At 42.1% G+C, this 13000-nt stretch overlaps 1 protein-coding gene across 1 annotated transcript; it reads left to right on the top strand.

Moving 5' to 3' along the window:
- Positions 1-204: 204 nt before the first annotated feature.
- LOC138900180 (uncharacterized) lies at positions 205-1020 on the top strand. Its single transcript, XM_070186895.1, has 2 exons — positions 205-349; positions 605-1020. Exons 1-2 carry the CDS (start codon positions 205-207, stop codon positions 1018-1020), a joined length of 561 nt encoding a protein of 186 aa, XP_070042996.1.
- The last annotated feature ends 11980 nt before the right edge of the window (positions 1021-13000 follow it).

Raw genomic sequence — 13000 nt, forward strand, 5'->3', positions numbered from 1 at the left:
GTCGGAACCTGCGGCCCACATATGAATGGTTTCATCCTAGCCTATAAGATACTCAGAGCCGGATACTTTTGGATGACTATGGAAACAGACTGTATCCGGTATGTCCAGAAATGTCATCAGTGCCAGATACACGCAGATATAATACGAGTACCTCCAAATGAACTTAATGCAACCAGCGCACCTTGGCCTTTTGCTGCCTAGGAAATGGATGTCATTGGACCAATCGAGTCCACCGCTTCAAACGGGCACAGGTTCATTCTGGTGGCCATCGACTATTTCACAAAGTGGGTTGAAGCTGCATCTTACAAAGTTGTAACCAAGAAAGTCGTCGCAGATTTTGTCAGGGACTGTATTGTTTGTCTATTTGGGGTTCCATAATCCATCATCACTGATAATGAAGCCAATCTCAATAGTGATCTAATGAAAGCCATGTGCGAAACCTCCAAGATCAAGCACAAAAACTCCACAGCATACCAACCCCAAATGAATGGAGTTGTGGAAGCCACCAACAAGAACATTAAGAAGATACTAAGGAAGATGGTAGAGAATCACAAGCCGTAGCACGAGAAGTTACCATTTGCCTTATTGGGATACCATACCACAGTCCGCACGTCAACCGGTGCAACTCCTTACCTATTGGTCTACGGTACTGAAGCCATCATCCTCGCCGAGGTAGAAATTCTTTCCTTGAGAATTATACAAGAAGCTGAGCTCAGTGATGCAGAATGGATAAGAAGCCGCTACAAGAAGTTAGCTCCCATTGATGGGAAAAGAATGAATGTGGTGTGTCATCGTCAGCTTTATCAGAACAGAATGTTCAGAGCTTTCAACAAAAGGGTTAAACTTAGACAGTTCGCACCGGGGCAGCTAGTGCTGAAACGGATCTTTCCATATCAGGATGAAGCCAAAGGAAAATTCTCACCCAACTGGCAAGGGGCCTTATATGGTTCACAAGGTACTAACAGGAGGAGCACTCATACTCGTAGAGATGGATGGAGAAATTTGGCCAAAGCCTATTAATTCAGACGCAGTCAAAAGATACTAGATACTATGTCTAAATTTTTTGCATATGATGTAACTGAACTACGCTTGACCTGATTCCTGTTTAAGAAGGGATACGTAGGTAGCCCTGTGGGTTCGGTCACAATTCAATAAAATTTCCATTTTCCCCATAATCGAAAACTGGGGCAGAATTTTGAGGAGGACCCTAAAAATTCCAAAGCAAGTTCAGCCAACGGCACTGTAAGCAGAATAGCTAGAGATTCGTCTAGGTAAATAGGGCAGAATTTTGAGGAGGACCCTCAAAATTCTATGGCAAGAAGGTCGCAATGTCTCTAACAGTGTCGCAGTTATTGGTTCATCTAATCAATTTTAAAATTACAAATTACTATGTTTTTAATAACTATGCATGCATATTTTTTCGAAAACTTTATTCTTAGCCAAATGCTACCCATGGTAACGCGGACAAGATTTCAATGCGGAATAGAACAAAGCAAGCATACAAAGGCACGAACCAACCTCTCCCGCAAAACTCACGATTTTTCTTTGAATGCAGGAACAAGATAAGGCTAAGCATTGCCTTCCATTTGCATGAGACTAAGCACTGTCTCAAATCTTGCATGAGGCTAAGCCCTGCCTATCCTGTATGTTTCTACCATGTCTTGACTTCCCAATAGTGGCTTTAATTTGTTCTCATTCTATTAAGTTCTGTTGCCAATTGATATGAACCCTTCTTGGGACACTAGCATCTGTACTTAACATAATCTGAACCTTTTTTTTCTTCTAAATATGAGTCTGTGTACATCAATCTTGCAAACTTGTCTTGTTAGTATATGCATTATGTGTTGAACTTGTTTTTTCTGAAACTTTGTTAAGTCTGTTCTCAAAACCTAAGCATGTTATACTACATGTTCTATGTGCTCAATTTGAATCTGTTTGTATCCTTCAGTGATATGCAGCTAACCTCAGTCTATTCCTTTACTACTTGGTCTCTTTGAGTTCTTATTCTTAGCCGGCTGAAAGGCAAGGCTACTTAGGATCTATCATTTGACCTCCCTAGTGTGAGCACTGCTCGGGGTCCAATTGAGACCCTTGTGAACTCTGACACACTAGGATTTGGTCCTTAGGCTTTCTCTGAATTTCCCCTATCAACCTCCCTAGTGTGAGCATTGCCCTGGGTTTTTGAAACCCTTGGGAACTCTGACACACTAGGGCCATGTTTCTAATGCTCAACTCTGCCATGTGCCCACTAGGTGAATCACTTGATTCCTGGCTACCTTATGCCCATGAGGATGTAATTTTGGGTTGTTATGAACTATGAGAATGAAGGCCTAACCTGGCCGGGTGTATCTTTGGGCTTGCTGTATGATCCCTATAGCTATTCTACTTTGTAATTCATTCTATTTATTCTGGGCCTGTAATAATTCTTATAATAACATTTGGGGTATTAGTAAAATTGGAAAAGGGATTTTTATCTTATATTTGCAATCAATGGGGTAGGAATCCTGCCTATAGGTTCAACAATGTATGTTTAGTTATTGTGTGTTAGAAATCATGCCTATAGGTATCCTATTATGTTCAGTCATTATATGTTAGCAATCTTGCCTATGGTTTCAATACTTGGTTCAATTGTGTTCTATTTCTGCTTATTAGAAACCATGCCAATAGGAAATCATACACTACACTTAACCTGCCTAATACCTGCACATTATTCAAAAGCATGATCGTTTGACTAAATATTTTACCTGCTCTTATACCTATTTTTATCCGATTATTAGATATCATGCCTATAGGGAATGAATGCTAATAAAAGTCCTTTTAATCTGCACCACACTCAATAGATATCATGCCTATAGGATTTTAATTACTTAAAATCACTATTGCATCATACTGTCCATCTAAAAAGCATGCCTATAGGAGCTGACATATGAGAATAAGTTCCAATCACTAGTCTCTAGAAATCATGCCTATAGGACATCACCACTCGCTCTTCAAACGATGTTATCCATGCGATTATAAGGAGGCATAAGTAATTTTGAGCATTTCCAATAAGTTTTATTGACCCTACTGCGTGAATTACCTAGAGATCATGTCTATATGTTTAATAACCTACAACCTGTAGTCTTAATAATCAGCGTGTAATACCAAATGCTCCTAAACCGTATAGTCGCTTAGAAATCATGTCTATAGGTTTCATGACCTCCATAATCTGCAAATCAGTTAACTTGGGACAGCAACACCACATATACGATATTGAATTCGGCATCACCTAGAATCCATGCATATAGGACTCTAAGTCTCAAATTCTAAAACTATGTATTGCCCGCGTGCATTTGTTTGTTTGTGTGTGAAGGCTAACTTGAGCCCTTAATTGCCTTTACATAAAGTCCTAACTTGTTTTTTTGTATGTCGCCTATTTTTATCATTTTTGTGCAACCTAAGTTAAAGTCTAGAACCCCCCTGAAATAGAGGTCCAAATGCCTCATGGACCATAGGCATAGGACGGGTAGTACACACATAGAGTACGACTTAGAATTGACTAGTGCGCTTTAGGTAAACAACTTAAAGATAGTAATCGGGTAGCAGGAGATGATAGTCTGTGCCCGCTGAATAATATGAGTAACACTCCATCTTGAGGGAGTTACGAAGTATTATTTATGTTGCACGGGGTGATCCTTTAGGCTAAAAGACTTAGGACCCCCATCTTTGTTAAAGTCAATCATTTTATTTGTCCAAATTGCTTTCCTTCCCTTAGACTAATTCATATAATTTGAGTTCGGCCGGGATCCACCGTTGTGGACCTCGAGGAGTGCCTAACACCTTCTCCTCGAGGTAATTTGAGCCCTTACCCGATCTTTGGTGACTCAAACTAGTTAAATCAGAGTTATCTGCAAAATAGGTGCCCTAACGCACCTATATCCGTTAGGTGGCGACTCTCTTTTAGTACCCTCCCATTTAAAAGAGTTGTCACGACGTCGTAGCCCGCTTTCCGCAAGGAAAAATAGGGCGCGACAGCATGGCGACTCTACTGGGGTATCCTTAGGCTCTTACCATAATGAACTTGGTCTGTGTGAATTAGTCTCCCTCGATAAGCATGTCTTTATTATTTTATGCTGAAATTCACCTTTTATTTGCTACATGCACACCCCCTTCCCTATTTTTCCTTTTACATGAATTTACATGCAGCTTTTCGTTTAACCTTGTTTGCTGGCTTCAATCATTATGCCTTTCCCAATCCCTACCCCTTTTACCGCTTTATTATAAATTTTTTTCATGATGCGAACTAACTCCTTCTTTGTTTTTCTTTCTTTCCTGTCTTTACATTTATTAAATACTGTATTTATCGCTTTCATCATGCAAAATACTTGACAAGGTATTGTTTTATTTTTTGCATAATTACATACTCTGCATCATATTCCACTCGTGCACAATTAATACCATAGCGGCACTTGATGAGTGTCTGCGCCTTTCCTATATTACCCTTTTTAAATTTGGAAAGGCTTATTTGCGGTAAAACTAATCGATCAGCGGTGCAGTCAACGGTTCCGTGCCTTTCCCTCTCAAGTTATCCGCTTGAGGGTACCGATCTAGACTTCTATAGAAAACCCTACTCTGATGTTAACTATGCATGCATCATGTCCAAACCTAGCATTAGTTAGAATGTTGTCCGCATAATAACTCTCTAAGGAAAGCCTTGTCCAATGTCCATTGGGATTTTCATAATCCCAACGGGCATGATCATGATATGTGCATTATTTGGAGAAAACGTGCCGATATGCTAATCATTAATGTGTAAGTAGTCAAACCCGGAAGGGAAAAGGGCTAACTTTATTTGTTTTGCAAAAATGAGGCACGAAGTCTCCAGGTTCGGCATGGTCCGAAGTATCTCACCTCTATTGCTAGATTGGTGGGAAAATCTCTCGCCAAGCGACAAGAACCAAGTGAAAAGAATTCTTGGAAATTTACCTTCTTTGCTGGACATTCAGCCAAACAATGTACTGATCGAGGCCGCTACTATGTTCTGGGATGAAAAGAGGGTTGTTTTCCGTTTTGGTAACATAAAGATGACTCCCCTTCTTGAGGAAATAAGAGGTTTTTCCGGGCTACCCTGGGATAGCCCTGGTCTGCTGGTACCAGAAAATCATACTTCTAGGGGATTTCTGAAAATGATGGGTCTTAGAAAGAATGACGAGTTAGTCTACCTGAAGAAGTCCTACATACCTTTCGACTTCCTCTACAAGCGTTATGGGCACTGCACATCCTACCGTATCTATCATGATGAGTTTGCCATCACTTTCCTGGGCTGGACTCATCATTGGGTTTTTGTGTTCATCGTCTGTTTTCTGGGTATGATAGTATTTCCAATTCAAGGAGACAGGATTCACACTCGTTTGGCTATGGTTACCAAGACCTTAATGGAAGGGATTGAGGGACAGACTTACACTATTGTCCCAATAACCGTGGTAGAGATATACCGAGCTTTGGACCGTTGTAAAAAGGGATTCAGACATTTTGAGGGTTGTAATTTGTTACTGCAAATATGGTTGTTGGAGCATCTTCAAAGAGGACAATACCGTCAGGAATTTCCGCGGCAACCATGGAATGACCACATAGCCTTTCACCATCCAAAAAGAATGACTTTCATCCCAGACAGGTTTGCACAACCAGAAAACGCCGTGGATTGGGTACACTTCTTTAACAATTTGACTGATGACAAGGTCCATTGGATGTTCGAGTGGTTCCCTACTAGCGAGTTCATCATCAGGTCCAGGGATGTTCCTCACTTAGTGTTGATCGGGTTGAGGGGTATCTATCCTTATGCTCCTATAAGGGTCATGAGACAGGCTGGGAGAAAATAAGTCATACCGCGAGTTTCTAAGATGGTTCACTACAAAGCAGACTTTCAGGGTGGTGCCATTCCATCCAAGTATGAGGCCCAACATATGTGGCATCTGAAGATTATTGTGGAAAAAGATACCATCCAACCAGATCGGTACCACGCCGGTCATGTGTATTTCTACCTATCATGGTTGGATGATGACATAGTAGGAGAAGTCGAGCTAGGGATCGATCGAGGAAACAGGGTCATAGACGATGCTGTCGAAGCACAAGTAAAATACAAGAGGTTGCGCAAGAGAATCCTTGAGTCTGAAGCCAGACATTTGGAATAACACAAGATAGACATGGAATCAATCAATGAATGGAGGGAAGTTGCTGCAAAATCAACAGAGAGGCTGGAGTACTTAGAGCAGGGTCTGATGGAACTTGAAGGGAAGATGAGGAAAATGATTGTGGATTATCAAAATGCAGAGGGAAACGAAGGAGGACACCTAGCAAAGGCGTATCTGCTGCTGGACATGCGCGACCTGGGGAATCTGATCGATGGGGCCAAGAAGTCCAAGTTTGGAGAGGGTCCCTCCGGGACCAAATAGAATAGAATTGTTGTTTATTTGCTTTTCTAGAGTCATTTTAGAAATTGATTGTAATAAGGCAAATGCCACTAGCAATTCTTTTAATTATGGTCATTTTAGAGGTTTGATCTATTAATGAAATGAGGCAGTTATCGCATCAAGTTTCTCCAAATCTATGTGTCTCTAGGCCTACCTCAGGCACAATGAGGTCCCCAAAATTAGGACGCGAATTTATAATGCCGTTATACATATTTAAATACCACAAATATCCTTCTGAAATCCCCTACTGACTTGTTTACCTTTTTGTTTTTCTTTGTTTTGATTATTCTCATCCCTAAGGTTGGTTCTTGCATACTGGCATCATTAGCGTATCATACCAGATCCAGAGGCCCTCCACCTCCTCCTCCTCCAAGTGATCCTAAAATTAAGGGAAATACTAAGATAGATGACATGAGTGGTATCAGGAAAGTTAACGTTGTGCATGCGGAAAATGTTGAAATTTCAGATGGTCGGAGTACTCCGGCACAGAATGATTTGGTTCTACGGTTGGAGCAGAAAATACTGGAATTGCAAGGGGAACTTGAGCAGGTCCGCAACTTGGCAAACCTCTCCCTCACCTTAAACGTCCCGGATATTAACCAACTGAATGCCTAAACCCCAGCACCTCCTCAAAACACACACCAAACCAACATCCACAAATTAAAACCCTCCCGCACCTCATCAATACGCCACACCTCCTCAAAATCCTAACCCTCCACCAGTGCCAACTCCTCCTCAACACCAACATATTCTGACTCAGTATCCATAAACTACTACCTACCATACTCCTCAAAATACACCGCAACCTACCCCTGATCCGCAGAACTCAACCAATGATCATCACTACACCCAAATCCCTGGTATCCACCAAAGTAACCCCATATACGTAGAAACCCTACCTCACCTCACTCAACAAACCCCATACATACCGAAATCCGCCGAGAAGGACCTGCTCATCAAGAATATGGCAGAGGAACTTAAGAAGCTCACAAGCTGAGTCTAGGGTGTTGAAGGGGGTAAAGGCATTAAGGGTTTTGAATTATGAAGATCTGTGTATTCAGCCAGACGTAGAACTGCCGGAGGGTTACAAACCTCCTAAGTTCAAGATGTTTGACGGAACAGGTGACCCAAAGGTGCATCTAAGGACATACTATGACAAGCTCGTAGGAGTTCGAAAATATGAGAGGATTCGCATGAAGCTGTTCATGAGAAGTCTCACTGGGGATGCCCTATCTTGGTACATCAGTCAAAATCCCAAGAAGTTGGTTAGTTGGGTAAGCATGGCATCGGATTTCATGGATTGATTCAGGTTTAATACAGAGAATGCACCTGACATCTTCTACATACAGAATCTCAAGAAGAAGCCAACAGAGACTTTCCGTGAGTATGCTACTCGATGGAGATCAGAAGCCACGAAAGTAAGGCCGACATTGGAAGAAGAGCAGATAAACAAGTTCTTCATCCGGGCCTAGAATCCACAATACTATGAAAGGTTGATGGTTATCGAGAACCACAAATTCTCCGACATCATCAAGCTAGGGGAAAGGATTGAAGAAGGGATCAAGAGCGGAATGGTAACTAATTTTGAGGCATTACAGGCTACAAACAAAGCATTGCAGTCAGGGGGTATATCCAAGAAGAAAAAAGTAGGGGCCGTGATGGTAGCCCAAGGTCCAAAATCACCTCTTACGTACCAAACACCTCTACCCACATATCAGCCTTCACCTCTCAGATATCCACAACCCTCCACTACCTACCACACTTATAACACCCAGCCAACATATTATCACTCACCGCCAGCCCGCCAAAACTATCAGAAACCCAGACCAAATTACGATCGCAGGCCACCCAGACAATACACCCCTATTGTTGAACCCATCGATCAATTATACGAGAGACTGAAAGCTGCTGGATATGTCACCCCTATTGTCGTTGTTGCCATGGAAAACTCCTCTCAATGGGTCAATCCAAACAAAATATGTGCCTACCACTCCGACATGAAAGGTCATACCATTGATGAATGTCGCACCCTGAAAGACAAGATCCATGCACTAATCGATACTAAGGTTATACAAGCAAATGAGGCTGAACCTAACATCTGCAACAATCCCCTCCCGGATCATAGGGGAGAAGGAGTAAATATGATAGAGACTGATGAAGAATGGGACCCAAAAGGGTCGATTGGGCTTATTCGAGAAAGGGATGACCCAAAGAAACCTGCGGTCACTCTTACTCCTATTGTGGTACAGATACATCCACCAGTTGAAGTTGAAGTAGCCGCACCAACCCCGTTCTAGGTGGAAACAACACCTGCAACTGCACCTGCTCCATTCGAAGTAGAAGTAACCACACCCTTCACTGTGACGGTAGCATCCACACCGCCCTTTAAATCCAATGTCGTACCCTGGGACTATGTTGTAGAAGCCAGGAGGAAAGGCAAAGTAAAAATGGAAGAATCTGGTGCAACACAAGGGATGACCAGGACTGTTAGAATTTATACACCTGGGAATTTGGGAGGAACGAGTAGAGAAGCTGCTTCCAAGTGACCCATCATTGAAACTGGCCTGGATGATCTTTGGAGAAAGGTGCAAGCGAGAGAATATTCTGTGGTAGACCATCTGAACAAAACTCTTGCTCAGATATCCATCCTATCATTACTGCAGAATTCTGAGGCACATAGGAATGCCTTGATGAAGGTATTGAATGAAGCTTACATACCTAACAATATCACTAGTGGGGAGATGGCTAACATGGTAGGGCAAGTACTGGAGAGCCACAAGATCACCTTTCATGAAGACAAACTGCCACTAGAGGGATTAAGCCACAACAGGGTGCTGCACATCACGGTACAATGCGAGGATAAATTCATTGCCAGAGTTTTGATAGATGGAGGGTCCAGTCTCAACATATGTCTGCTGACTACTCTGAAACGGTTGGGTAAAGGTTTGCATGAAATACGAGCAGGGACTATGAATGTGAAGGTGTTCGATGGGTCTCAAAGGGCCACAATTGGGGAAACCAATCTATGATTGCAAATGGGCCAGACTTGGTTTGATATTGAATTTCAAGTTCTAGACATATCCGCCTCATACAATCTGCTATTGGGACGACCTTGGATACATGCCTCCGGGGCCGTGGCTTCTTATTTGCACCAGGCTGTAAAGTTCAAATGGAATCATCAGGAGGTGATCATTCATGGAGACAGGAGTAATCCCATTTATACCAACCAAACTGTTCCGGTCGTGGAAAATAGAAGGAAGTTAAGTGAGGAGACTTATCATCGCATCGAGCGCGTCAATGCAATTGAGAAAGACAAGTGGTGGAGAAGCAAAATAGAAAGCATACTAGCGTGAGCAAGGTATGAACCCGGTAAAGGGCTCGGGAAGAACCTCCAAGGTATTACCAAACCGATACAGCTAAAGCATCACGACACAACTTTTGGGCTTGGGTATGAATACACCTGGCACGAGTATCAGAATAGGTCACCACCATGGCGTGGTCCTTATTACCCTCTAGAGCAACCAGTACCACATTTGAGCCAGTCATTTCACCAAGCTGACATGATGTGAGAGTCCGAAGAAGATGAAGTTCTAGCCGGTATAAGGAATCTATTTCTGGATGATGGAGACATGGATTGCAGTGCGATAGTTGAGGAGGAAAAGGAGGAAGGCCTCATTATTTAGACCTTGGAGAAGGGATCTATTCTCAAGAACTAGACTGCTGCACCATCAAGGGCCCATCGAGTTCCTGGGTAGCCTGGCAATTATCATCATTTATTTTAAAAGCAATTTTTATAAGCATTTAAGATGTTTTCATCATTTTGTTTTAAGCATGTTTTGTTTGAAATAATTGCTCAGGTCATCGAGCCACACCTGTTTTACGTTTTCAAGATTTATCTAAATGCATTGCTATTTTTAGTATTTATTATTATTCTTTACGTTTTGTTTTCTCTACAACATTATTATTACCTATCCCGATGAACTTACGACTGTGACATGTAATGAGACAACGCAACATAAGGATAATGATTCAGAGGATCTGGAAGAGGATATAATGCCTGAGGAAATTGTCAAAGAAGTGGAAAACTTTGAAAACAAGCCTAAGTCCAATTTGGATGAGACTGAAACAGTTAATCTAAGAGACTCCGAAACAGTCAATGAAACACGTATAAGCATTCACCTGTCACCACCAGAGAAATAAGAATACACTCATTTCTTAAAGGAATATGAGGATATCTTTGCATGGTCCTATGATGATATGACCGGTTTGAGCACGTCCATAGTGGCTCATAAACTACCTACCAACCCAATGTGTCTGCCAGTAAAGCAAAAGCTCAGAAAGTTCAAGCCGGATATGAGTTTGAAAATCAAAGAAGAATTCACCAAACAGATCAAAGCTAAGGTTCTCAGAGTGGTTGAATATCCAAATTGGTTGGCTAACATCGTGCCAGTTCCGAAGAAGGATGGGAAAGTCAGAGTGTGCTTCGATTATCGGGACCTAAACAGAGCAAGCCCCAAAGATAATTTCCCGTTACCCAACATACATATACTGATCAACAATTGCGCCAAGCATGAACTCCAATCCTTTGTGGATTGCTTCGCGGGATATCATCAGATCTGGATGGATGAAGAGGATGCCAAAAAGACAACTTTTATCATACCATGGGGGGTGTACTGCTATAAAATGATGTCGTTCAGTCTGAAGAATGTTGGGGCCGCTTATATGAGGGCCATGACAACTATTTTCCACGACATGATACACAAGGAGATAGAGGTATATGTGGATGACGTCATCATCAAATCCAAGAAGAGTAAAAATCACATAGAAGACTTGAGGAAATTTTTTGATCGGCTTCGGAGGTACAATTTGAAATTGAATCCTGCAAAATGTGCCTTCGGGGTTCTGCAGGAAAGTTATTAGGGTTCATCATTAGCCGCCGAGGAATTGAGTTAGACCCATCAAAGGTCAAGCTTATCCAGGATTTGTTGCCTCCAAAGAACAAGAAAGACGTGATGAGCTTCTTGGGACGTCTTAATTACATCGGCCGCTTCATAGCACAATCAACCGTGATTTGTGAGCCGATTTTCAAAATGTTAAAGAAGGATGCCACAACCAATTGGACTGAAGACTGCCAGAAAGCTTTTGACAGAATTAAAGAATATTTGTCCACACCACCAGTCCTGGTCCCGCCAGAACCTGGTAGACCACTGCCACTCTATTTCTCCGTATTAGATGGGGCTTTCGGTTGTGTCTTGGGACAACATGACGAGACGGGAAGGAAATAACAAGCCATATACTATTTGAGTAAGAAGTTCACACCTTACGAAGCATGGTATTCTTTGCTGGAATGCATCTGTTGTTCTTTAACATGGATAGCCCAGAAACCGAGGCACTACTTCTGTGCCTATACCACATATCTCATATCAAGGATGGACCCTCTGAAATATATCTTCCAGAAACCCATGCCTACAGGGAAGCTGGTAAAATGGAAGATATGATTGAGTGAATTCGACATTGTCTATGTGACTCAGAAGGCGGTTAAGGGATAAGCATTAGCAGATCATCTTGCAGAAAATCTTGTAGGAGGAGAATACGAACCACTAAAAATGTATTTTCCTAATGAAGAAGTATCATTCGTAGGAGAAGATATCACCAAAGCCTACGACGAGTGTATAATGTTTTTTGATGGAGCCACAAACTTCAAAGGAGTGGGTATTGGAGCCGTTTTGGTGTCAGAAACAGGTCAACATTATCCGGTATCCGCAAAACTCAGATTTTCGTGCACCAATAATATGGTAGATTATGAGGCTTGCATATTGGGGCTCAATTTGGCCATTGACATGAATATCCAGGAATTATTGGTAATTGGCAATTCAGATCTGCTGGTACATCAGGTGCAGGGAGAATGGGCTACAAAGAATACCAAGATATTACCATATCTATATCATGTGCAAGAGATGATGAAGAGGTTCACGAAGATAGAGTTTAGACATGTCCCAAGAATCCAGAATGAGTTCGCAGACGCATTGGCCACTTTGTCCTCCATGATACAGCATCCGGACAAGAATTTCATCGACCCCATTCCGGTAAGGATTCATAATCAGCCGGCTTACTATGCTCATGTTGAAGAAGAAACAGATGGGAATCCATGGCTCTATGATATCAGGGAATATTTGACAAAAGGAGAATATTCAGAGCACGCAAGCCACACCCAAAAACGCACACTTCGGAGGTTGTCTAACCATTTCTTCCAGAGTGGAGGAATTCTATATAGAAGAACTCCAGATCTAGGGCTATTACGGTGTGTTGACGCCAAAGAAGCCTCCAAACTACTTGATGAGATACACGTCGGAACCTGCGGCCCACATATGAATGGTTTCGTCCTAGCCTATAAGATACTCAGAGCCGGATACTTTTGGATGACTATGGAAACAGACTGTATCCGGTATGTCCAGAAATGTCATCAGTGCCAGATACACGCAGATATAATACGAGTACCTCCAAATGAACTTAATGCAACCAGCGCACCTTGGCCTTTTGCTGCCTAGGAA

Source organism: Nicotiana tomentosiformis, chromosome 10, assembly GCF_000390325.3.
Source record: "Nicotiana tomentosiformis chromosome 10, ASM39032v3, whole genome shotgun sequence".
Taxonomy (NCBI): Eukaryota; Viridiplantae; Streptophyta; class Magnoliopsida; order Solanales; family Solanaceae; genus Nicotiana; species Nicotiana tomentosiformis.